Source organism: Ceratotherium simum, chromosome 15, assembly GCF_057802395.1.
Source record: "Ceratotherium simum simum isolate JZ-2026a chromosome 15, ASM5780239v1, whole genome shotgun sequence".
Taxonomy (NCBI): Eukaryota; Metazoa; Chordata; class Mammalia; order Perissodactyla; family Rhinocerotidae; genus Ceratotherium; species Ceratotherium simum.
In genome coordinates, this window is record NC_141914.1 from 11,014,467 (window position 1) to 11,040,264 (window position 25,798).

General features: G+C 38.4%; 1 protein-coding gene across 14 annotated transcripts in view; it reads left to right on the top strand.

Annotated features, from left to right (window-relative positions):
* Positions 1-25,798, top strand: part of BBX (BBX high mobility group box domain containing) — a 260,883-nt gene that overhangs the window by 163,535 nt on the left and 71,550 nt on the right. For all 14 annotated transcript variants that reach the window (XM_087439547.1, XM_087439543.1, XM_087439546.1 and 11 more), the window contains 4 exons: positions 1,924-2,094; positions 7,075-7,317; positions 18,477-18,672; positions 22,832-22,899. In XM_087439547.1, the coding sequence (XP_087295673.1) occupies positions 1,933-2,094; positions 7,075-7,317; positions 18,477-18,672; positions 22,832-22,899 (669 nt within the window). In that variant the 5' untranslated portion in view covers positions 1,924-1,932. The remainder of the gene's footprint in view (positions 1-1,923; positions 2,095-7,074; positions 7,318-18,476; positions 18,673-22,831; positions 22,900-25,798) is intronic.

The window sequence follows — 25,798 nt, forward strand, 5'->3', positions numbered from 1 at the left end:
ACATCTGCCAATCCTCCTCTTTTTTTGCTGAGGAAGACTGGCCCTGGGCTAACATCCATGCCCATCTTCTTCCACTTTGTTTGGGACGCCGCCACAGCATGGCTTGCCAAACAGTGTGTTGGTGCGCGCCCAGGATCCGAACCGACAAACCCCGGGCCGCTGCAGTGGAGCGCCTGCACTTAACCGCTTTCGCCACCAGGCCAGCCCCACAACTTAAATTTTTTAAATGGCTATGTTTACTGATATATTTGTATTTAAAAAAAGTTTTAGAATGATATAGTCCCTAGAGGGGGATGATTATTAACAGGAGAGAATCCAGAAATAGACTCAGACACATGTGGTACTTTAGGATAGGATAAAAGTGACATTTCAAAGGAATGAGGAAAAGCTGGGTTATTTAATAAATGATGTTGGGACAGTTGGCTAGGTATTTGGAAAAAAAGAATAAGCTAGATCCCCACCTCACTCCTTTTATCAGAATGAATTCCAGATGGATCGAATATTTACATTTTTATAATAGTCGTGCAAGTTCTGGAAGAAAACATTAGTGACTCGTTTTTTTTTCCATTTTGAAGTGGGGAACACCTAAGCATGACTCAAAATCTTTCGAAGAAGGATACATTTGTCTATGCCCCTATTGTCTTGAAGGCTTGAGAACTGGATGAACTTTGAAACTATGTGTTCATGGGCCCTCGCTGCAACAACATGGCATTATAAGTTTATTGGTATCACTTTGCAAGCATTTGGACTGATGCAAACTTAAAGTGACAAAAAGCCCACTACCCTGTGATTTCAGCAACTGTGTTTGTAATTGTCATCATGAACCATTTAAATAGATGGCATTTAACTGTATCATTTGCATTTTTGCATGAGTATGTATAAACAATAATTTGTATATTAATGTTACTTCAAATGAATAATGAGAAATATCAAATCAGAAAAAAATTGTGAAAAAGCTAAGAAACAGACACGTATAGTTTACCTCTGGGCTGTGGGGCTGAGCGTGATGGAGAAGGAAAACCTCCTTTTAGGCTATTTTCACCTTGATAATATGATGAATATGTGTTGTTTTTATCGTTGAGAAAAATTTTTTTAAGTCATCGAAAAGTAATTTAATATTTTAGGCTTCTGTAAAAGATTCTGTCACGTTCGTAGCCTGGCTATTGCTTAGCTGTTCAGCCAGTCAACCTGTTAGGGACAAAAGAGGCCTCAGGAGCAAAACTTTGTTCCCACATTGTGATATGTGGAGAGACAGGGAGGTGTTTGTGGTTTGTGTGTCACAGACGGATGCAGAGGGCACTCATCTGCTCAGTGACCTACAGTGTTCACGCGCCGGGTCCTTAGAGGCTGCACACAGCTGGTTTTTGAAAAATGTGTGTCATCTTATGAAATAGTTTCATTTTAAATCCATAACATTTGATTCTTACAAAATATTTATTTTACTTAATAATAACTCCAGGCTCAGATTTATCGTATTGTAGAATGCAAAATTCATGTAAATTATTATACTAAAAGAGGAGCCATCGGTTAGAATGTATGGAGGGCCATCTGTGTGAGCACCTCTGCTCCCCTGGGAGGCATCTTTCACGTTCCTCAGATGGAAAACACTACCCGAATAAATATGAACAGGGGATGGTAACTCATAATCATCCTAACGCTTTATTTGGGTTTTGAGTTTTGAAGTTATAGAGTGAAAGGAAGTAGATTTCATAAAAGGCAAATTTTATTAGCTCAATTTCATTCACTAAAATGAATGTTTGATTATGTACTTAGAAGTCTTACTGAATCCGGTAAATGTCTGAGCTGGTAGATAGTTTAGTCATTAAAACTATAATCCAATTAAAGCCAGGGAAGCTAAATAAACTAATTTTAATCAAATTTACTTTGATTTCTCTGTTTCTCTCCTTTCTTTCCTTACCACAGGTCACAGTAATGAAAGGCAGTAATAGAAATAAAGATCATTCAGCAGAAGGCGAAGGGGCTGGGAAACGACCCAAACGAAAGTGTCTTCAGTGGCATCCATTGCTGGCAAAGAAACTTCTGGACTTTTCAGAAGAGGAGGAAGAGGAAGACGAAGAGGAGGATATTGACAAGGTTATTCCTCCGTTTATTATAGAAGTTTTAAATTTATTTGAGCATTCATTCTAGAAACTGCAGTGAACGTGTATGCTGTGAAAGATGCGTTTCTAAAAGCCTGTATAACTTGAATCCTATTTAACGACTTAATTTACGTTTTTATTCCCAACATTGATGATTCTTGTTAAAGTAGCTGAACTTCCTGCTAGTTTAGATGGAAACGGATCCTTCTTAAATAGCGTTTCTGTCAGTTACCTAGTGATGTGCAGGTCATGTTCACATGCAGTAGAGATGGGGTGTTCACCTGGTACCCACCCCGTTGTTCTCTGGCTTCTTCTTTCTTCCCTTCCAGCCTAGCCCTGCCACTGTAGGCAGGCTCAGAGCTGCTCAGGTCCTCGTCTCCGTGGCCTGCATAGCATCTGGCTGCCTCACCCCACCAAGCCTCTGTGGTCAGTCAGTCCTCCAAGTCCCCTTCTCTGGTCTTACGCTTGAGCCGTGGGCTCTCGTTTAGAAATGCAGCCGTGCAAGTGACTTCAGAAAGCCACACGTTCCTCCAGGTCTTGGCATAACTGGTTACTCCTCCTCACTGTGCAGGTCTCAGCACAAGGACTACCTCCCCAAGGGATGGGACCTCATCATCTCAGTGTCCCTCCCGCCCAACTCATTCCATGTCAGAGGATTTCCTCCATGACACTTCTTATTATTTCCTTGTGTTAGCTGTGCACTCGTTTATGTCTGTCTTTCCAGACTGGAACATAAGCTCATAAGAGCAGGGGTCTTGCCCCTCTTTTCCCCTTCTCCTTCCTGAGAACCTAGAATGGCATTGAATAGATAGGTGCTCAGTGGAAGAACAGATGAGTGCATATTTGTGTGATCACACATCTTATAAAGATGTTTTTAATATTCTTCAGACCTTCGACATCCATTCAGTCTTTTGTTCTTGGCTTGGGTCAGCTCTCTCTTCCACTCCTCTCAGCAGGAATTATAAACATTTTCCCTGTTTCTCAGACATCATCTCTGGATACTCTTTATGGTCTCTCTCACTGTTGACTTTTTCTCCTCTTTGACAGAGAAAATTGAGGCCACCAGAGCTGACTCCATCAGCTTCCTCTCCTCACTTGTGCATTGTTCTCACTCCTTACCCATCTTTTCTTCCTCCTTTCCTACTTTAGAGAAATAGGTGTTACTCCTCCTAATCGAGGAAATTGCCAAATTTATACTTACGTTGATCTTTCTGACACATTTGCACATGTTGATCACTTGGTCCTTGAAGCTGTCTCCTATTTCCATGACAACACTCATTCCTATTCCTACCTTCCCAACCGTACCTTCCTACTTTCTTTCATTTGATGCCCTTCCATTCTTCTCCCCTCAAATGGTGATGTTCTCTGGGCCTCTTATCTTAATTCCTATTGCCACCTTGGACCTTTTCTCCTAAACTCTAGACTCATATTTCTGACTATTTACTTGACGTATCCACTCAGATATCAAATCAGAATCTGAGTTCAAAATGAAGCTTTTGCTTTTCTCCACCAGACCCCATCCTCCATCTTCCTTTTCCCAGTAAATGGCAACTGCAACTTCCAAGCTGGTCAGACCTGCAACCTTGTCTGTTTTCTTTTGCTCAAGTCGCATATCCATCAATTTTTCAGCACATTTTCAGCTATACCTTTAAAATGTGTTCTCAACTTGACCCTTTCTTAGCACCTTCACTACGACCACCTTGATCCAAGCCACCACCATTTCTGGTGCCAATTATTGCATTCGACCTCTCTCCCTGCCTCTGCTCTTGCCCTTCTACAGCCTGTTCTCAATAAAGCGGCCAGAGGGATCCTTTCAAAATGGAAGGCTGGTTGTGCCACTCTTTTGCTTCATGAGGGCAGGGAATTTGCGTGCTCACTGCTCTGTGTGCACTGCCAAGAATAGTGTCTGGTCTATATCAGGTGCCCAGTAAACAGTTATTGAGTGAAAGAATGAAGTCATTGAATCCTCTTCTCTTTTCAGTCCACATTTGGTGATCCCATCCACGGTCTTAGTCTTACACCTTCTTAGTATTGGTACCTCAGTTCGTTATCCCAGCTGAGACTTCTCTGCTGAGCGCTGCTTCAGTTCCAGCCTTCTCAACACTGATCTTCCTGCTCCTCACCAGGTCTAATTTCTGTCATTTGAGAAAAAGTATTCTCTGTTGTGTATGAAGGAGTCTTGCCACCAAAACTAGAAACACTCTTCCTTTTTCAACCTTTAAATCCAAGTAGATACCAGTCAGTCTTAGTTCTACCTCATACGTAAATATTGTCTCTGTTTTCACTTTTTCATTCTCATTATTACTGCCTTGATTCAGCCGTGTCCCCTTTCTCACCTGGGCAGCTGGAGTAAACTTTTAACTGGCTTCTCCAGTTTTGGTTGCTTCCAGTTTTGCTGTTATACTTCATGCTCTACACTGGTGACAGCAGTTATCTTAAAATACAAATCTAACAATGTCTTTCACCGCTTAAAGCCACTCATGGCTCTCCATTGCATCCAGCTGTGGTTTCCATAGCCTGGTCTGGTATTAGTGTTGATTTGTTACAAAGTATTACTTCCCCCCCAGGGTGAAAGAAAAATAAGTCCAGATAGAGAGATTTTTATTTAATTTTATTTATTTCTTCATGTATTTATTTATTTGTATATATACTTTTGGTTAGTTAATTTAATGAAATAATTGTAATATTAGGTATTATTTAAAAACATTTTTTTTCAGTATTTATACTTGGCAAAATAAAAAGTTGACAATCTATGTTGGTCCCCCCAAGGTTATTTTACTGGCCGATACGGTCTAAAACCACTCATTTACAGGATTAAATGTACTTTTTTTTACACGACAGAGCACATTCTTTATTGAAGTGGCCTATACCTTCTTCTGCAACCTCATGTCCCAGATTCCTCTTCTAATCTTTTATATACCATTGCAATTGAAGTGTGTATTGATGTTCGAGTAAACCATCGAGCCTTAATCCCTGTTAGTTCCCCATGTCTCCCTGTTGACTACCTGACACATTCTGATTCATCTTTCAAAGTGTAGGTCAGACAACACCTTTTCCAGGGAGACTCCGTGTGCTTCGACCCATCCTCTAGCTTCATTATTGCACGGGTTCCATCATACTGATTTTTAATTTATTTGCTTATATATCTTTCTCCCCTCCCAAAACAGTGAGCTCTGTGGGCCAGGACATTGTCTTGTTTATCTCTTTTTCCAGAGAAAGTAACAGAATCAAAATTTATTCTTTCTGAAGGGAAAATATAATTACTTGCTCAACCTACATAATAGATTTTTTATGCCTGATTTTTCTGTAGCTTCTTAATCGGTTTCAGAATGCTAAATAAATATTTGTTGAAGATGCAAATCATTGTTAATAATTGTATATACATAGTGAGGAAGATAAATCTTTAGCCTTTACCCCTAATAATAGTCCCTAATGTATTTCTAAATCAGATAGCTATGACTTCAAGATTGTTCTGTACTATTTGTGTTTGAAGACAGTTGATGGTTAATTAAATGTATTTGCAATACTTAATTTAAACTTAAAAGGCTTTTAAAAAATATCAAATTGGATTAAACTAGTGATTTGTCCTAGAGTATCTGTCTATAACAGTTGCCCAATAAACATGATATAAAAGAACATGATTGCCTTATAGCAGAGGTTCTCAGAGTGTGATCCTCAGACCAGCAGCATCAGCGTCACCTGGGAATTTGTTAGAAATACAGATTCTCAAGACCCGCTCCAGCCCTAGAGAATCGGAAACTCTGGGAATGGGACCCAGCACTCCGTGTTTTAGCACGGCTTCAGGGACTGCATGCCCACTCAAGTTTAACAACTACTGCCCTGCTGTATAACACAGACCAACAACTACCTCCATCCTTCTTGGTCTGAACTATGAAACGAGAAATTAAAGAAATGGTTTTAGTAAGCATTCTGGACTTCTTTTCACAGTTGCACTGTTTCTGAGAAATATCACAGAATCATATTTTAGCTGTAGAAGATATTTAACAGTCCTAATATATTCTGAGATTCTGTGATCAGGGAGAGAGATATGCTTTAAGAAATTTAATCTGCAGCCGTGTGCAGGAAGCGTTGGAAGAGATTAAAAGCAGGAAGACTAGGCCATAGGCTGGAGTGGTTCGAGGGCAGTGGCAATGAGAATTACTCAGGTGGAATGGACAAGATCCGAGCTTTGCAGGAGTTCTTGAAGACCATGAATTGAATGAAATGCTTAGGAAAAGGGAGGGTTCAAAACAGATTTTGAAGGTTTAAGCCTAAGTGAGTTTATTCCTATCACTAAACAAGAAAGCTTGGTATTTACAGGCTTGAAAATTACTGCATAGTGCTTCCTTCAAATAATGTTGAATGCCTATTTTGATTTTTACAGTAGGAAGCTCCACTTGGGATGTGTACAGAAACATGGAGTCTAGTCTATATTAGATTATATCTACTTTCATGTTACACATTTTCGTATTATTAGCTGTAGAAAAGCACTTTCCAAAGAGGAGAAAGACAGAACTAATATTCATGTATTTTATGTGGATATTCTTGTTTATCTTGAGACCCGTATAGCACGGAAGGAGTTTATTCAGTCATTCAACTGTTAGGTAAGTACTAATGTTATACCAGACATAGAACTAGGCACTGTGGTTGTAAAGGTAAATAACAGAGCTTTTGTCCTCAAAGAGTGCACTGTTTAGTTAGTGAGAGAGCAAAAAGTGTAAGCAATTATAACACAATGTCATATGCTGTAATAGAGACTTGCACAGGTTGCTATAGAAACTAAGCAGAAGAATACATCATAAGTTGGTTACCAACCACTAACAGTGGTTGATGATTTTAAAAAATCATTTTTTTCAATCTGTAACTTGTTTAAATGGAACTAATAAAAAATATGACTTGAAAACCAAGACTAATTGTTAAAGCAAAATTGTCCAAGATTTATTAAACTTCTGGCTTTTGTTTTGGTTGGTAATAGGTTCACCTTCTTGGGGCTGATGGCCTAGAGCAAGATGTTGGTGAGACCGAAGATGATGAATCTCCAGAACAGCGCGCCCGTAGACCAATGAATGCATTTCTCTTATTTTGCAAACGCCATCGCTCCCTTGTACGTCAGGAACACCCCAGGCTTGATAACCGAGGTGCTACCAAGATACTAGCTGATTGGTGGGCTGTTCTCGATCCAAAGGAAAAGCAGAAATACACAGACATGGCCAAGGAGGTAGGTCACAATGACAGGGTTTTATGGTGGCTGTGAGCAACCAGTCCTGTAACCCAGTCAGCAAGTATGAGTACCTGCTGGAGGTCAAGAATCATGGAGGGTGAAGCCTGAATCAAGTGTTAAGTGAAAACTTAAGAGCTTCGTTCCTATTCCTGAGTCCTAGGAGCACCTTGCAGATGCTGGTGGAGGTGCCAAGAGCAATTTATTACCAAGAAGTTTTTCTCATTGTATATACCCCATTGATGGATATAGGGAATTGATTTTTATGAATGATGATTTATTTATTATGAGTGGTGTGTTATTTTTTTTTTAAGTTTTTCTAGGAACTCAGCTTCTGCTGTCAGGGGATGCCCATGGTAAAGATGACAATCTTAGGTAACCCTAGTTGTGACATGGGAAAGAGTATTGATATAGTTTTGATGCTAAATAGCTTTGTGACCTATCTAAGTCAATCTCTGGGTCTCACTTTCTTCTTTTATTATGTTTATTAGAATGAGGAAGTTGGACAAAGATTTGTATCCCTTCCAGCTCTAACATTTTTTTATTTTGTAATAAACACAGTTATCAAGAGATACACTTTGACTCGTTTCTGTTCTGTAGGTAGTGCAGTATGAATATTTAAAACCAGTAAATGAGTGAATGGCAGTGGAACAGGATGTGCTGTGTGCAGGCCTGTCAACACTGTGTAGGCAGTAGTTGGTGAGAAGCATTTCCATGGGAGGAAGGCTCTTCAGAGAGGTGGGACATTAATCAATTCTAAAACGATAGCAGTGAGTGAATTGCTTCAAAAATTGTATACCAGCCTGTTTCTAAATTAATCTGAGATTAATGTGAGTTCATTGTACATTTAAATTGTATGTGTAATATATTTAGCAAGTAAGAGAAAAGCAAAGCAATATCATTATGATTAAACTTGAAAGGAATAATTTTAACATTGTTTCTTCAGTGTTGCAACTTGCAAACAATCTTGATTCATGGAAACCCCTGCCACCCAAACATTTGGTTAAGTTCTGTGAAAAGATGAACCAGCAGGGGACAAAATACAGAGTTTCAAGTGACAGATTTTATTAGACATCACAGTATGTGGAAAAGTAATTTTTTCAATTGTTGCGGTTTTATTGAGTTGTTTAACAAGCTAACATCGAACGTAAAAATTTCTTAGGCAAGGTTCAGGGAAATTTGAATCCAGAGTAAATGATTAGCATAGTTGCTATGTAATTAATGATCACATAAGGCTTCAGGAATTGACTGTTGTTACAGACAGGGTTTTAACTATGTAGAGCATCTGGAAAATTTAAAATCCCAGTGATCTACATGATTTTAAATGTTTCAGTAGATTTCCACTACCGTAACAGTAATTAACAGTAATACTTTCCCATTAAATAGCCTTAGATCCTTTCATAGTCATGCTTATATGGTAAAATAAACAATTACTTGAACCCTCATAGGGAACTGCGCTAGCTTCCTATAATTAAACACTCGAGTTTGTTTTTGGATAACGTGCAGCCTGTTGCAAGTATATTGTTTGCCTTTTCTTAAATACAGCTAATTTACAAACCCAACAGGTGGCCACTTTTAAGAGGAGGAAGTATTATTTTCGTACAGGAAATCCCTTACTAATTACTTAATTAGGTTCACAGTATTTGTCATTGTGGGGCTGTAATAAAATCTATCTGTTAAGGTGGCCCCCTGCGATCTGCTCCGAGTGAAGACCATAACTGGATCTTCCACCTCGCCACTTGCCTTCTTTATAGTTTCTCTTAGGAAATATCATCTCATTTCTAGTGCAAAGTATGGAAGGTTCAGCTTCTTCCAGACTCATTATACAGTTGGTTTCTAGTCATAAGTGATATTCACCTGTTTCAACTTATTTACTAAATGGTTTTGATATTACGTTAAAGTGCAAGTAAGTGTGCTGATGCTTTCTGTATTAATATTGCAGCCTTAATTGGAATGTCAGTTTAATCAACAAAAACTTATGGAGTGGCTTCAGTACGCCAGGTCTTGTGGTGGTTGCTGGTGATCAATATGGTCTCATTCCTCAAGGGCCCGCCCAGGCAATCATTTTTACAACTGTTTTATATGTGTAACCTTTTAATTTTAAACTCTCAAATTTAAAATGTGTTCTCTATTAGGAACAAGACATATTCTTTCATCATAGTTTCTGTATGAATGTGAATGCTTACATGATATTCACCAGTATCTATTCTGACATTATCAATTGAATGAGAAAACTTAATTTTTTCATCTTTTTGTTTTTAAAAGAAACATTTAAAAAGAATTTTAAAAAAGAAGTAAGCAATAATTAATACAACTCTGGAGAGAGTATTTTTTTACCTGTCAGAACTTTCTCTGACCCTTCCGTTGCACCTGATTATTTTGTATTAGTGCATCTGGGGAGAGGAAGCACCCATTCTGGGGTTTGTTTTCAGTTTCTTGAATTATTGCCCAGTACTAATTTGCATTGTTGAAAAAAATGGTTGAATGAGTGTTTCATGTTCTCTGATAAATCTCATTAGAGCAATAATTGGCTATAAGTAATTAAAAAAAATACTATCCTAAGGATATAACCTGGCTTGCTTTCTTAAATTCAGCCATGTGCATGATGGGGCAGTATCGTGGATGTTCATAGGTTCTAATTTCTGACTGTGTGACTGCCTGTTAGGAGACCCAGAAACAATATTACTTTTTCTTTTAACATCTTTACATATGTGCTCTTACAAACATAGGAATACAAGTCTGCATTTTTGCCTAGGATGTTGTGGGAACCTTCTACTAATGATCATAATTAATTAATTGACAGTCAATTTAGAGGATCACCTATCTTGACCTTCAGGTAGAGCAGAGTCAGTGCAAAGAGGAGGGGAGGATCTGGAAAGTTAAGGCAATTTCGAATGACCTTTATACTACTCCCTCCCTCCTTTCGCGTAGGATCAGAGGCATGAGGCAGAATGCGTGCATTTATTGGTTGATTAGTTCATGCCCGCCTTGGTGTTTTACATAAGCACAAGCACGTCAAGTCAGTTATGATTGTCCCCATCGTTCCGAGCAGGGACCTATGGCTCTTTGGAGTGAGCACCTTGACCAGCCGGACATTTGTGGAGCTGGGATGCTGTTGTCTGTTTGACTGTGGCGCCCTTTTAATACATGCTGCTCACTTGAGATGCCTGAGAGATAAGTAGATTTGAGTAAGTTTGACAAAAATGGTAACAGTAAAATGTCGTGGATCTCATGGGAAGAGTCTGCTTGCGCTGGGCTGGGGATTAGGTGGGATCTTTCAGAAGAGGCTTCAAGAACTGGATAGAATCTGGCCTGGGCTTTCGAATGAGTTTCAGAGAGAAAGGCAAGGATAAGAGCAAATGTGGGAAAGTAGGAACAATTTCAAGAACAAGAAAGTTTGATTTACCTCAAGCCTAAGATGTGTGTAGGAGAGTAACAGGAAATATGCCAGTAAAACAGCTATGGAGTTAAATGGAATAAAATGCATTTTACTTGGAGGTAAACTATAATAGCCTTTTGTAAGTGTTGGTATCTGTTGTCATCAATAGTCTAGGAAAGGTTATCATCACCACAAAACTCCATGATTTTTGTGGTGATTAATTCTTCCTCCATATTTTTTCAAGATAAAAATAACCTATTTTTGGTTATTTATTTACAACTGGAATCCTTTTTTAAAGACCATTCATTTGTTTATTTTGGTTTCATCAGAAATTAATTCTTCTCCAAAGAAGATATACTCTCATTTTCTCATGTATTATAACTCTGGAGAATTTCTGTTAACTGTCACATGTCATGCTTAACAGAGAGAATCTGTATTCTCACAAGCTTGCTGTGGCACTCTGTATACTACTAAACCAGAGTGACACCTCATTTATCCAGCATCCTTGAGAAACAGATGTTACACTTCAGTGATTTCCAGATAGATGAAACTTTGCTGTTCCTTTAAACACTTTTTATTTTATATATTTATCCTGGAAATTTTGTTTAAAATTTTGTTTACATACTTCCTTGCTTAAAGTCTTCAGAATGCCTTCTGAATTTTTTTGTAAATTTCTACCCATTATTTCCAAACAAGAATAATTTATAATCTGTAATTTGGTGGGAGCTTTGTGAACGATTGAACTATATTCGCATTTTTATCTATATATTAAGTGATTCTCAACTATTTTGTTCTTTTGAATGTCATCTTTGCTTTTCCATGAGTCTTTCTTTTGGGTCCACTCTAGCTGTCAGTCGACAGTTCTCTCCTCTGTCCTGCACTGTTGGCCTCCTCTAAGGAAATAGCTTGCTCTGTATGGGATTTTCTGAGCGTGGCTTAATTAAGGGCCCCACCACTTTTGCGGGGTGTGGGTAGTAAAATCAAAGATTTAGGCTCCTTGCTTTACAATATTCCTGGTTTCTGAGACCTTTTCCATTCCTTTGTTCCTGATATCAGTATATTCTTAGTGTATTTAAAAAAATATTCAAGCATTTATTTTTAAAATGATAATAATCAATTATGATAATAATCAATTTTTGAATATTGCTTTATTCTGTCCAGGGTTCTTTTATCAACGTTTAACTCCTTTAATCCTCAGATTAATCGCCTGAGGTAGATATTATTTTCCAAAGGCTAAAGATGAGGACACTGAGGCCCAGAACAGTTGAGTGACTTATCCAAGGAAGCGAGTTGGTAGTTGTAGAGCTAGGGTCTCTCGTGCTTGGCCTTCTGCCTTCTCGGACCTTTCCAAGTTGCCACATCTGTAAACGGGCAGTAGAGCTGCCTGCCCTCCCAGGGTGGAGGGGAGGTGCAGATAAGGGAATATAGGTGCAAGCATTCTGTTGTGAAAAGTTGAAGACGCTCTACAAATGTTAGCTTTAGCATTATTCCCAACGAGCAAACTTATGTTTGTATTTGATACTTCTCTACCTAGTGATTATTTACTGTTTTTATTCGAAACTGTTAACACAATGAAAGGGCTACTAAAGTGCAAAATTAGTCTTTGAAACACGAGACTCAACAAAATTAAATGTCTCATTTGCCCAACTTGGCCCAGATACTGTCCAATGTGATTATGAGCCCCTAACAGACAGATGTTCAGTTAAGTGAACTATTGGTTTCAGAAATATCAATCCATGTGCTAATTGTTAGTAAACACTAGCATTTAAGTATTCAATTAAAATTAAATTATAAGGCTTTATAAAGACCCCATAGCTAGTGATAAATAAACCCCACAGTGAGTGATAAATTGGGAATTTAAACTGAGTCTCTTAAAACTCATTTTGGTATTGGTTTCAGAGATTAATTTTTAGATTGATTGGAGACCTAATACCCAAATATCATCTAAGATGTTACTACATTAAATCTTGATTACTTTGGAGTTTGTGATGATTGAAAGGGATGTAGATAAAAGTTAACTTCTGCACTGTTGGAAAAAATGCAAATTCCTGCTATAAACTATTTTGTAAGGAGAAAGTTTAAAGTGTTTAAGGAAATTACTAAGGTAAGTGAACACGTTTTTTAAAGAAAACAAGCATATCACAATTCAAATTAATGTATGAATTTATTAATAGATTTTCAGAAATGTAGATAAAGTAACAAAATTGCATTTTAAAAGAAATTCTGAAATTTTGATTTTTTTTTTATTAGCACAAACTGATTAAACTGACTTTTCTCCTAATTACCCAAATTAGGAAGTAAAATTGTCCTTTTAAAAAAATTTTATATATGAAAATGAGCTACTGTTGCCACAGTAATCCCAGTTTAGGTAACCATATCTGCAGCCAGCTCCCTTGTACCCAGTTTTTACCTTTGTGACTTTTCCACAAACAGCCAAATGATCCCTGGTCACTTAGTCAAGTCATGTTTTGAAGTGTGTAATTTTTGTTGGGGTGGCTTTATTGTGAAAGTTTTGCAGGTTAATGTATAAAAAAAATATTTTTATTCGCTCAAAACCCAGAAACTTAATTCAATGTCCTGTCTCATAAAACTGTCTAATTAATTTTCTTCTTATTAAAAATATCCAGCAACAATAATTCAGATCAAATAGTGCTATGGAGTCTTATTATCTAAATGATAATTTTTAAATTTTTGTGAGGGAAAGGTCCTAGAACTAAGGAAGTACAGATTAGTGCCACTTCTCAGATATCTTCTTTGCCTCTTCCAGCCTGGATAACATGGTTTCTGCCTGCTGCTAGGAATAGGTACAGCTGTCTTACAATTTATTATGTTAGGGGTTCACTTAGCCCCCTGCAGAGTTAGAAAATAAAAAATGTGTTGTATCTCTTTTTAAAATATCAGATAATTTCTTGTATAATCTCTCCTCCACAATTCTAGTAGATTTTATTTCATGGTGATATTTCACATGTTTACACCAGAATCAGCTGTCTTGTTTAGTGTAGACATTCCCAGGGTACCTTATTACTGGACCTCACCAAGGTTACAGTTCTCTCTCACTCTGTTGAGAAGATCTAGACTGTAATAGTAGCTAGAAATACTACTTGACTTTTAGATAGCACCCCCCCCCCAATTAAACAATTGGAGGGGCCAGCCCTGTGGCGTAGCGGTTAGGTGCTCGTGCTCTGCTGCTGGCGGCCCGGGTTCGGATCCCGGGCGCGCACGGACACACTGTTTGTCAGGCCATGCTGTGGCAGCATCGCATATAAAGTGGAGGAAGATGGGCATGGATGTTAGCTCAGGGCCGGTCTTCCTCAGCAAAAAGAGGAGGATTGGCATGGATGTTAGCTCAGGGCTGATCTTCCTCTCACACACACACACACACACACACAAAATAAATAAATAAATAAGTAAAGAAAAGTAAGTAAATAAATAAAAAACAAAAACAAAAAAAAACAATTGGAGAACAGTTGGTAAGGATATCTTTCATTAATATAAAGGTGCTTTTAGGATTAATTTCCATTCTTATAAATGTTCTGGAAAAGTATTTAATGTTGTGACCCAATTTTTAAAAGATTATCATAATATTGTCTTTTGGTATATAATAACGCCGTTGTTACATATGAGGTAGGCAAAATACTGTGACCAAGGGTGTGTATTTAATACCATTGCTGAATAATAGTGGTTTATTATTATTGCTAATGAAATGTGGTGATGGTTGGAGTCCCAGAGAAGGAAGCCAGCATTTACTGAACACCTTGTAAGTCTGGACCTGTGTCTGTAAAGTAGATTCACTTAGGTCATCTAATCTGTTGGGAATTTGCAGAAAAAAATTGGAAGCCATGAGGTGAATTTTTATTTTAGTGAGAGATTTTTGAAAATCAGTCTTTTAGGAGAGGTTGGTTATCTACGAGATAGGACCCGTAGCCCATGGTTGATGTTCTTGGAGGACAGCTGAGCTTTCCCTCCCGCCAAAGCGTGAACAGCCCCACCCTGGGGATCCGGATCCATGGGGCCTCCCTCTTTGGCCCTTTTAATCCTGTGATGATGGATTTTTGCCCACATGGTTGGCCAGCATGCGAATAGTTTCACTCAGCTGTTTGTTTCAGACTGTATACAGTCTTCCCTCCTTTCTCCCTTACTCAGCCTTCTCTGTAATCCCTTTCTAATAACCTCATCACAACAGACGATTAAGCCTTTCCGTTGTCTCTTATAGCTGAATCAGAGCAAGTGATTAATGAGGTGCCAAGTTCCAAGGACAGACAGCCGTCCTCACACCCTGAGGCTCTTCCTGCCTCCGCCCCCACTTGGCATTCGTCCACTGCCTGTGTTGACCTGTGTGTCTTGACATGAATTTATGGCATCTCCATCTAAGCTTTACACTCCTTAAGGACAAGGCTGTGTGTTATTCTTATCTCTGTCTCCCACATTCTTAACCCCTTTGCTCAATATATAACTCAATTGAGCTAATGAAGGTTGTCTTGGTATTGAACATTTACATTGAATTTAAGAATCTGCAAGATTAATATTGTGATACAGTTACAGAGCATTGATCCTCATAGTGAGTCCTTAGTTACCATTTTCTGTAAAACCCCACATACTCTAGGCCTTTCTCTTGCCCTTTTTGGTCTGCAACCCAGAGGTAGCTTCCCCTTTTACAGACCCTTTGCAGAACCATTTTTCATGCCTGAGCCAGGGGAAGATTTATGGACCATGTGTAAATAAAAAATAATATGTTTGCAGCTAATTGTGGATCGTAAACAATTTGAAGGCAGAGACCCTAATTCCTGCTCTTTTCTTTCCGGTGTCTAACCAGTGTCTGTCATCGAGTCGATGCTCACAAAGCACTGAGATGGGGTGGGTGGGTGGAATATGTGACAGAGGAAGAGAATTGGTTATGGTCAGTGATTGTCACTGCTCTGTGTTGTCTTCAGCACAGCTCCCCATCACGTTAGTCTAAGCTGGCCTCTGTTAGTATCATCCGTGCTTTAGAAATAGTTGATGCTGGTAATCATTCATTCATAAGGATGACAGTATTATCATGTTCTGTTACATGTATTGACTTCCACCAAACAGAGTTACTAAGTGATTCTTAACAAAGGATATGATAGCATACTGGGAAAGAACGTATCTAGTAGATGACCATTGGAAGGGAGGAAGGGGACACCTAAGAAACAGAAGAAATCTGAGTGTTGGTGACATCCATCCAGCATCTTTCATAACTGGGACTTTCTTAAAAAATTGCCAAAACTACTGAAACAATTTTTTTTTTTTATTTCTCGTGACAAATATATTAATCAAGTTGTTTGAAAGTCTTTTGTCACTTTATAGAGTGGTGACCTTTGTCCAAATGACTGTTCATCTGACAAACCCCGCCCGTGTGCCTTTTCCTGGAACACAATAATGATGCATGTGTCTGCTCCTTCCATTTTCATCTCCTCCTGCCATTTGTCACTTTCCACCTCCAGACAGCAGGCAAGGCTATTTGTCTGCCTCAGCTTAATATGTAAACCCCCCCAAGCACGTGAATGCGCTGGGGTACGGTGTCCCTTGTATCATATTTGATACCTCCAAATATATTCTGCTATGTGATGGTAAATTCTAGTTTGACTCTGAACTTGTGTCCTATTTTAATTATTTTTGTAAGAAAAGTAGAACTATATCTTACCATGTTTTATGCTTACCTTCCTTCTACATGTCTCTATGTATCAATATACAGATGTACAGCTTGTAGTAAAAAAAATGGATTATTCAGAAAATTTGAATTAAGATAACTTTGGGATAGTTCTAAACCATTGACTGTTAACATGGCATTATATTATTTATAGTACAATTTTCGTTTATATGATTTAAAGTGAAGCAGTAGAAAAAGTTTGTTATTTGGATTACCTGTACTTTCCTTACACCAAGGATAAAGGACACTTTTTTCCTATTGGGTTAAATAAAAAGCTATTTGGAGCTTATACTAAATTCATTAATTTTACACACCAAGTGGCCATTTTAAAAGGCAAGCTTATGGAATTGAAAGAATTGTATTAATTTAATAAAGTACCCAGCAGATTGACAAATACATGGAAAATACATTTTATCTGATGACTTAACTTTTGGCAATATATAATGAATAGCAATAAATATATTTCATTTCATTTTGTTGTCAGGAAAGGGGGAAGAAGTGGCAGAGTTGGGAGAAAGGGTTACTGGAGAAACCCACAGAAAAATAAGGGAGAAAGGAAGACATTGTCAGTGAAGGCTGAAATCTCCAAGGAAAGACATCAAGTTTGTGCTGGATTAATTGCATCATCACACATCACGGCTCTCAGCACGTTCACATCTGTGATCACGTGTGTTGATTACAGAATCTTGGGATGTTGGCAGGTGCTGTTACGCTTTATAGATGGAGGAGTTGGGCTGGCCCCATGGCTTAGCGCTTAAGTGCGAGCGCTCCAATACTGGCAACCTAGGTTCAGATCCCAGGCGCGCACCGATGCACTGCTTCTCCGGCCATGCTTAGGCTGCGTCCCACATACAGCAACTAGAAGGATGTGCAACTATGACATACAACTAGCTAATGGGGCTTTTGGGGGAAAAAAAAAAGGACGAGGACCTCATCAGGGTTGCAGTTCTCTCTCACTCTGTTGAGAAGATCTAGACTGTAATAGTAGCTAGAAATACTACTTGACTTTTAGATAGCACCCCCCCAATTAAACAATTGGAGGGGCCAGCCCCGTGGCGTAGTGGTTAGGTGCGCGCACTCTGCTGCTGTCGGCCCGGGTTCGGATCCTGGGCGTGCATGGACACACCATTTGTCAGGCCATGCTGTGGCAGCGTCTCATATAAAGTGGAGGAAGATGGGCATCGATGTTAGCTCAGGGCTGGTCTTCGTCAGCAAAAAGAGGAGGGTTAGCATGGATGTTAGCTCAGGGCTGATCTTCCTCACAAAAAAAAATAAATAAAAAATATAGATGGAGGAGTTGAGGCTGAGAAAGGTTCAACAACTTGCTGAATGTCCATGGTTTGCTAATGGCAGAGGTGGGCCTTGAACCCAGGTCATCGGACTCTGCACCCAGTACTCTTTCCTCTCCATGGCCCCTTCTCCCATTTTCCATCTTGGTTCGTTTATCCCACAACTGATTACTTTGCTCTGTTCAGTTTGCCTGCATTTCCCCTTACTAGTATGTCAAAGCACAGATTTAATTTTTACCGTACTTATCAAATTAAGCAGTGGGCAGAATCTTGTGACTGACCCTGATATTGACTTTGTAATGTGATTCTGATACCTGCTTTGAAATAGTTGCCACGTTGTGCATCACTGTTCACAGTAACCCTGGGTGTTGGTGGTGTTGCTCTCAGTTAATGGAAACTAAGGCTGAGCCCAAAGAGGGTATGGTCTCCATCCTTGATCATCATCGCCCTGAGTGGAACTGCTAGGGTTTGAACTCTGCTTTTTCTGCCTTCACAGCTCTTGTCTCTTTCCGTTACGAGTAACTCCCTCTCTTCATCAAGGTCAGACAGCTTTTTGGATACTAAACAAAAACCTGAAGGTTAAAAGATACAAAATTTTCTGTCTCTGTACCCTCATCCCACAAATGAACTTTCTAGTAGATAAATTCATGTCCTATCTCTAAAGCTTTGTGCTAAGATGGTCATTCTTCTGCAAGAAAAGCCACAGAAGTTACTGACAGTGCTTTTGTCACTCATTATCTAAATGAGGGGATGAGGTGAAAGCTATTAGAACTTTTTATATCTATGTGTTAATTAAAATCTATCTATTCTTTATTTATAGTATAAAGATGCGTTTATGAAAGCAAATCCTGGCTACAAATGGTGTCCTACCACAAACAAGCCTGTGAAATCCCCAACACCCACCGTCAATCCACGAAAGAAACTATGGGCCTTCCCATCTGACTCTTCAAGAGACTTACCAAGCCCCAAGAAAGCAAAGACTGAAGAAATGCCTCAGCTTAACTTTGGAATGGCCGGTGAGTTTAGACACTATCTTTACCTGTTCTTTAAGGATGTGGCAATACATTTAGGTAGTATTTTTAACGAATAATACAGACAAAGAGAGAAGCGAAGCAAAATTTATAACCAATGGCAAATATATAGCATATCTTAAAGCTTGGGAACATGACATATGTAGAATGTGTGTAAATAATTAAAGGAAGTCTAGAGCAAGTGGTGTGGTCATTATAAATATATGTGAATTCCTGACATTGATGTTATGGAAAAGCGGAGGGCAATGTGGAGATTGTCAGGAGCTCAAGAAATTTTAAAATGTAGCGAAACTGCTTACACACGCATACACACTATTAAGCTATCCCAGTAAGCACCTTAGTTGTCGTGGATACTTAAAAAGCCACAATTATGTAGATTATCTGAGGATCTGAAACATCGAGGGCAGGAATATAAACAACTCCATCACAAATCTGAGATGGATCTGACAGCTGTTTCTTAGAGGGAATTCCCATCCTACCCCCTCTTCCCCCCCCATTCCTGTATGGGCTGGGCAAATTTAAAATTCCAGATGGTCCCATTTGTTATGGGACCTTTAATACTCTCTGGGTGGTAAGGAATGCTAAAGCATTTATTACCATGAAATAAAGTATTTATATTCCCCCTGCAAATGGCTCTGTCTTCCTTGGCTGTTGCAATGCAGTAATCAAGAGAGGAATTTTGCAGGATGCAATTGGGAGATTGGGCAGGGTGGAAGCAGTGAAGTTGGTCTTGAGCTATTGGGTTTCCGTTTCATTATTACAAGCAAATGTTTTTCAAAATGGAGCACTGAACCATTTGCAACGTGGGAAGCTTGGAAAAGGAGGTTGAGCAACATTGTGATGACACCTCATTTTTTTTAATAGCCAGTAGGCCTAATGAGGTTTGGTAGTTCAGTGTGTGATTCATAGTATAACAAGTATGTGGTGGTGTCCTACATGAACCTACAAAATGTAGTCTAACGTAATGGCAGCATTCTGGGGGAACAAGGTCTTCAGGTGATTGTTATGTAGGTGTCTATAATATGATTCCCGGTGAGCTTCCAAAATGATGCTTCTACATATCCCAGAAGAATCAAAACAGAGATCTCTCCTTGTTTTAGCTGTCACTTTGTACAATTTTTAGCTTCAGCCCACTTGCTCGTAGTCTTGGTGAGCTCTCTGGACTTCCCAGATTCTATCATTGGAGTGTTTTATAAAACATTTTGTTATCAAGACCAAAGAAGACTATATGGATGATTGGCTTCTAATGGAATTCCTTCGATTATCATTTATCTTCCATTACTTTTTCTCCCAATTCTAAATCGAGATCAGTCTATGTAGGTGTTTTGCATACAATGATTCTTCACAAACCAAAAATAGTTGTAGAAAAACTAGTGAAAGCTATAAAATATGTCTGTCTGTAGCACCATTTGTGACAGCTTACTCATCTACCTTTTATACCTACAAATTGAAAGTGGGACCTAGACTTCAATCACGGTATTTTCAGATCATCTTCTAAGAACGGTGTTCTTCAAAGCACAACGCAGGCAGGGAGAACACCGTCCTCACGTTATGTCATTGTGTAAGGACCTGTGATGGGTGGTGGAAATCCCTGATCAGAACCCTCGTTAAGCTAGTAGATAGTGGATAACATGGGTCCGACCTTTCTAGTTATGTCCCTTTTCAATACAATGAAAGCAAATTAATTTGCCTTTAATTAAAACATGGTACTTAGCTGTTTGAATCTAGCAGATACCATAGGGCTTTTAGAGGCCACTTTGAGCTTTTGCTCAGCATGAAATCTCGTTTTGTCTTGTTTTCCCAATAGTCCTTTTCTTGTGAGATTTTGCTATTTTGAATGACCCCAGAGCAATCAAATGTATGATTTCCATGAAGGAAAAGCTATGTAGAATTTAATTTAGTACAAGCCCTTTTGGAGGAGGGAAAGCATGCTATTTATATAAATATATTTTTGATATTTCTAAATAACTATATAGGTGTAAATTAATATAAAGGATGATGGTAATCTCTTGGTCTGTGTTTTAGTATCTGTATAGCAACTTCTTGCAAAGTCACATTGGCATATAATTTAAATATTATCATGGAAGTGTGTTCCTATTTTACTTTATAATTTGAACTAACACATTTTTATCTTTATTACAAAGTGATGATCCAACCCTCTTGATCTCTAGAATGACAGCAGCAAAAGTATTTAGCTGTCCAAAGAACCAAATTAAACTTTTACTTTTTGTTATATTCATTTCCCCCCCAATCTTTATTTTATTTTATTTTTTTTGTGAGGAAGATCAGCCCGGAGCTAACATCCGACGCCAATCCTCTTCTTTTTTGCTGAGGAAGATTGGCCCTGAGCTAACATCCGTGCCCATCTTCCTCTACTTTATATGGGACATGGCCAGAGCATGGCGTGACAAGCAGTACTTCGGTGCGCACCCAGGATCTGAACCTGCGAACCCCGGGCTGCCGAAGTGGGGCACACGCACTTAACTGCTTGCGCCATGGGGCCGGCCCCCTGATCTTTATTTTTAAGTAGATTTAAATATCTATTTTAATAGCCACAGTAATTCTTAAACTTAATATTTAATTAAGGATGGAATCTTAAAACAACAACAAAGAGCCCTGTTTCATCAATTCAACCAGTGTTCCTGGATGTGTGTCTTCCTATGTGGCTACCTTCCAACACTGAGCTATTTCTTGACCACCTGATCACGTGGTGACACATTTTCTCCTCTAATAACCTCTTCCTTTTTTTCTTTCTTTTTGTAAACTACCTCAGATTCGTTTTTCTATTTTTTTTTTTAATTTGACTGTATATAAGGTGTGGTCCGAGTTGCTGCATTTATTCTCGAGACAGACTATGTACAAAGATGTACTTAAGGGCATACATACCTTTAAACAAAGAATCAAGAAAGAGGGGCCGGCCGGGTGGCGTAGTGGTTGAGTTTGCACACTCCACTTCTGGCAGCCTGGGGTTCACAGATTCAGATCCCAGGCTCAGACCTACACACCACTCATCAAGCCATGCTGTGGCAGGCATCCCACACAGGTGGAGGAAGATGGGCACGGATGTTAGTTAGCCCAGGGCCAATCTTCCTCAGCGATAAAGAGGAGGGTTGGCAGCAGCTATTAGCTCAGGGCTGATCTTCCTCACACACACACAAAAAAATCAAAAAAGGAAAAGAAACTCCTAAATATCTTCAGGCAACAGTATGCCTGATCCTTATTTTTAATTGTAGAGAGATTCCTAAAATTAAAAAGGCGTTTATTGAGGACCTATATGCACTAGGATAGGCATCAAGTGAGGCATTTTCACATATGTTATTTCATTACAGTTCTGAAATTTAATTCATTTAACAGAAGCTTAAAGGATCTAGGTTTCTTATTGTCTATAATACTTACTTTGTTTAGATAGAATCCTGAGTCAGAGATCTGCCACTCTGCTGTTTTTATTTTGTCTTTCTGTTTCTGCTGATTATTGAAGGAATGAAGACAAAGACCTTCAGTAATATAAAAAGGATTCCCGTTAAATCTTACAGATATTTTGAGGAAGTGCCTGACTATACCTCTAAGATTTAAAATGTCAAAAATACATCATTGTTTAATTTAAATTTGTTCTTGAAAGTTGTAAAGAAAGATTATTTGAACAAAGCCCACTAGATTTTGGAGGCCCCTTTGTAAAATTTCTCTCTATTCTCTGGTTCCTCCGATAGCCTGGATCTTCTTATCAGCCCTGATTTCACGTGGCAGAAATAACAATGAGAGAATCACAATCTCAAACTTCTTAGAAGACAAGCATAAGCACTCTTTTGTTTAAAAAAATTCATCTAAATTCTCTATGCAGTTAGGAAAGAAGCATCACGTTAGGAGATACTTCATGTTCTAAACAGCTGTGGTATTGAAGAAAGTATTATGTTGGAAGGGTGGGACAACAGTGGTATTTAAAAAGCTCACCAAGTATGGGTACTGAGCACATATATGCCAGGTTATTGCTACATAAAGAGTTTTGAAAGTTTTCTATAAAAAGTTATAGGTGGTTCTGTTGGATTTCTGATTGCTAGTCTCTGTGAGTATTCTTTTTTGAATCTGTGTGGATTATAGGTGCTTCATGGTTGTAAATTGATGATTTATTTGTTTTTGACCTATTTAGATCCTACTCAAATGGGAGGCCTGAGCATGCTGCTTTTAGCTGGAGAACATGCTCTTGGCACACCAGAGGTAAGCTGGTCCCTCATCCCTCTCCACTCTGCTCATGCTGGAGGTCGAGAGCACAGACGTTTGTATTCTGTTCACACTGTTAGTTCTGTAGTTTCATTGTTTACAGCTCATGAACAAACTTTACGTTTAATTGTTTTCGATAAGATCTGTATGTGCATTATATTGTGCCTTGAGGGTAACAGAAGTGGTATAAATAAGCCCAAGAGGACCCAAACATGGGTCAGGTGCAGATTTTGAGGTTCCAAGAGCCTAGGAGTAAGAAATGTAATGTCCTTACAGATAATTAGCATTTGCCATGACTGTATCTTGGGTCTGTAGGGCGGGTCGTATGATTCATTCAACTCTATACATAACATTCCCTGCTTTCGTGATGTTCTCATTTAGACTTGCTAGTGAAAAGATGAGTTTAAAAAGTGTGAAACTTGGTCTCTCTGGTATCCGAATGAATCCAAACTCCTGTTTTTGAAAATCAGAAAACATGGCGTTCCAAGATTGTTTTGTTTCTTTAAAATGGAAAAACGAAAAGGACCCAAGCCCTCATGACTTTGGTTGCATGACCTTTTATTCCTTTGTATAGTTATTGAGCTGCTTTTGCTAAACATTTTTAGGTAGGATTTTGATGGGCAGGTAGTAGGAGTTAAGCATGCATAGTTTGCATTTGTGGAATTCCTCTATTTTCCAGACCCATTTAACAGGGGCCAGACGAATTAACCTGCAGGTCATGTTATTTCACCACACTCAGGTTCTTGAGATGGAAATTTTTCAGTCCCCAACCAGAGTAGCTACTTAGGGCAAAATAGCAGTCAGCTCAATTTTATTGCCGATACATACTTCTTACTTTCTTTTTTTTAAAGTTGTGACTATGCCATACAAATCACAGTTGAAGCCTATTCAAATAGTGGTTTTAGAAGATACCATATAAGATATGTTTGGGATCCGTAGTAGTTAACCAGTTGTTCAATTTAACTTAATTATTTTGATTCCATTCAATTCAGTGTAGCAAAAGATGTGTAAATTGCTGAACTGGTAGTTATTTACATTGTACTGCTCTTTAGCTGAAAAAAGTAAACACATCACTTTGAACCTTCGCACACTCATTATTCAGCATGTTTGTGCATCCTAACACTCTAGCATCCTCCGGCATCAGTTTGCTTTCTAACACAAGGCTGCTGCCTCACAGCATCAGACTGCCTCTCACCTGGGTGTATCCCAAGCACGTTCCAAAAGGTGAATGTTGGAATAATAATGCACACTTGACCTTTCCGCACAGGCTGACTCATGATTTCTAAGAATGTACTGTGTTGTGAAAGTCAGCATCATCTTTCCTAACAGATTAGATTATAAAGATGTTTTTCTTCCCAACATCTGTTAGCATTCTTTTTAGCCTTCGTTGTGAACAAATGTAAACAAATAAACATCTATAGAACTTACAGATAGATGGAAACGCTAGTCAAAGAAAAGAATGATTTTTTTTTTTCTTTGATTAAAGTTTGCCTCCTGGGCTCTTTTCAGTGAGAAGTTCTCCTCCCCCCTTTTAAGAACAGCAGAATTTTGATGCAAGCGGTTTAAACAAAGCGGTGGTCGACCTTTTATTTCTGATAAAGGGGAACCATTTTGAGAATTCTCAAGCTAAAGAAACGAAGAAAGCCCAGTGACTTAAAGAAGTGAACCCTATAGGAGAAGGGAGTTTATGCTAAGGAAGGAGTTGCTCTCAGTTAGGTTTTTAAGAACCACTTCTAAGAACACAACTCTTTCTTCATAATCCCTACTCCTCATCTCAGAGATATTTAGGTCATTATTGAAGATAACCTTGAGATACTGAAACAATAAAGCAGTGTAATTTGTATAAAATAACGCTGTCTCTAAATGTAATTAGTTTGAGAGTTTATGTCATGGGTATCAGTAGACTTCATCTAGCCTGATTTTCTATGCAGAGTCTTATTCTGAATATGTAGCCATCGTTGTAGAACTTCAGGGGCTTATATACATAGGCACGTGACCAGCATAAGACAAGTGTAGCAAATATATACTTATGTGTTTCTAGGAAAATTATCAGGATAATGAGATAAAAAAAAGAGAGACAGAAATTTCATACTTCTGACATATGGGACAATTACCATGCCTGTTTATACTGTTAGGTAGGACCAGTCAAATAAAGTGACATTTTACAAAAATTCTGCCACAGAGAAGGTCTAATCATAATGACTTTTTAAAGTGCCATGACAGAATTCTTATTCTGAAATATCATTCTTAAAGGGAGGAGATTTTCCTAAGTTAACTAACTTGAAACCTAAAACCACATAGAAAAGGTCCTCAAAAGTCAATTGTTTCTAATTATGGAAATTTTGATATAGGTTATAAATATATATATATATATATGTATATATATATTTTTTTTTAACAATTCTAGAAGGTAGAGAGGCTTGTTGTAACTGAAATAATAAAATTCCAGATTCAAAGCATCTTTGGCCTATGTTATTTCCTAGATCTACCTGAAGTGCTCATAACTTTTTAGAGAGAAATGTGGGTTCTTGAGGTATCAGTGGACAAATAACAAACAAAATGTGTTCTTTTTCCTTAGTCTTCTGATTAACTCTGAATCTACCATAATAGATTTGTGACATTATTGGGTCAATGTTTTTATGTGCTACTGTTATTGAGCTTGGTTCTGTGGTTTCAGTTGTGGTAACTTTCTGTCTCTGATGCAAAAAAGGTATGAAATTTCCATTTACGGTTTGTTTTGGTTCTTTTATTTTTCTCATAAATGATCAGCCTTATATTTCCTTTATACCCAGAATACACTGAAATGCATTAAATATTTGGGATAAATTTTAGAAAGCAGTGTTTTTCATTAAAGAATTTATGGATTGAGGAAGCAAAATAGATGTGTTGGTCAAGA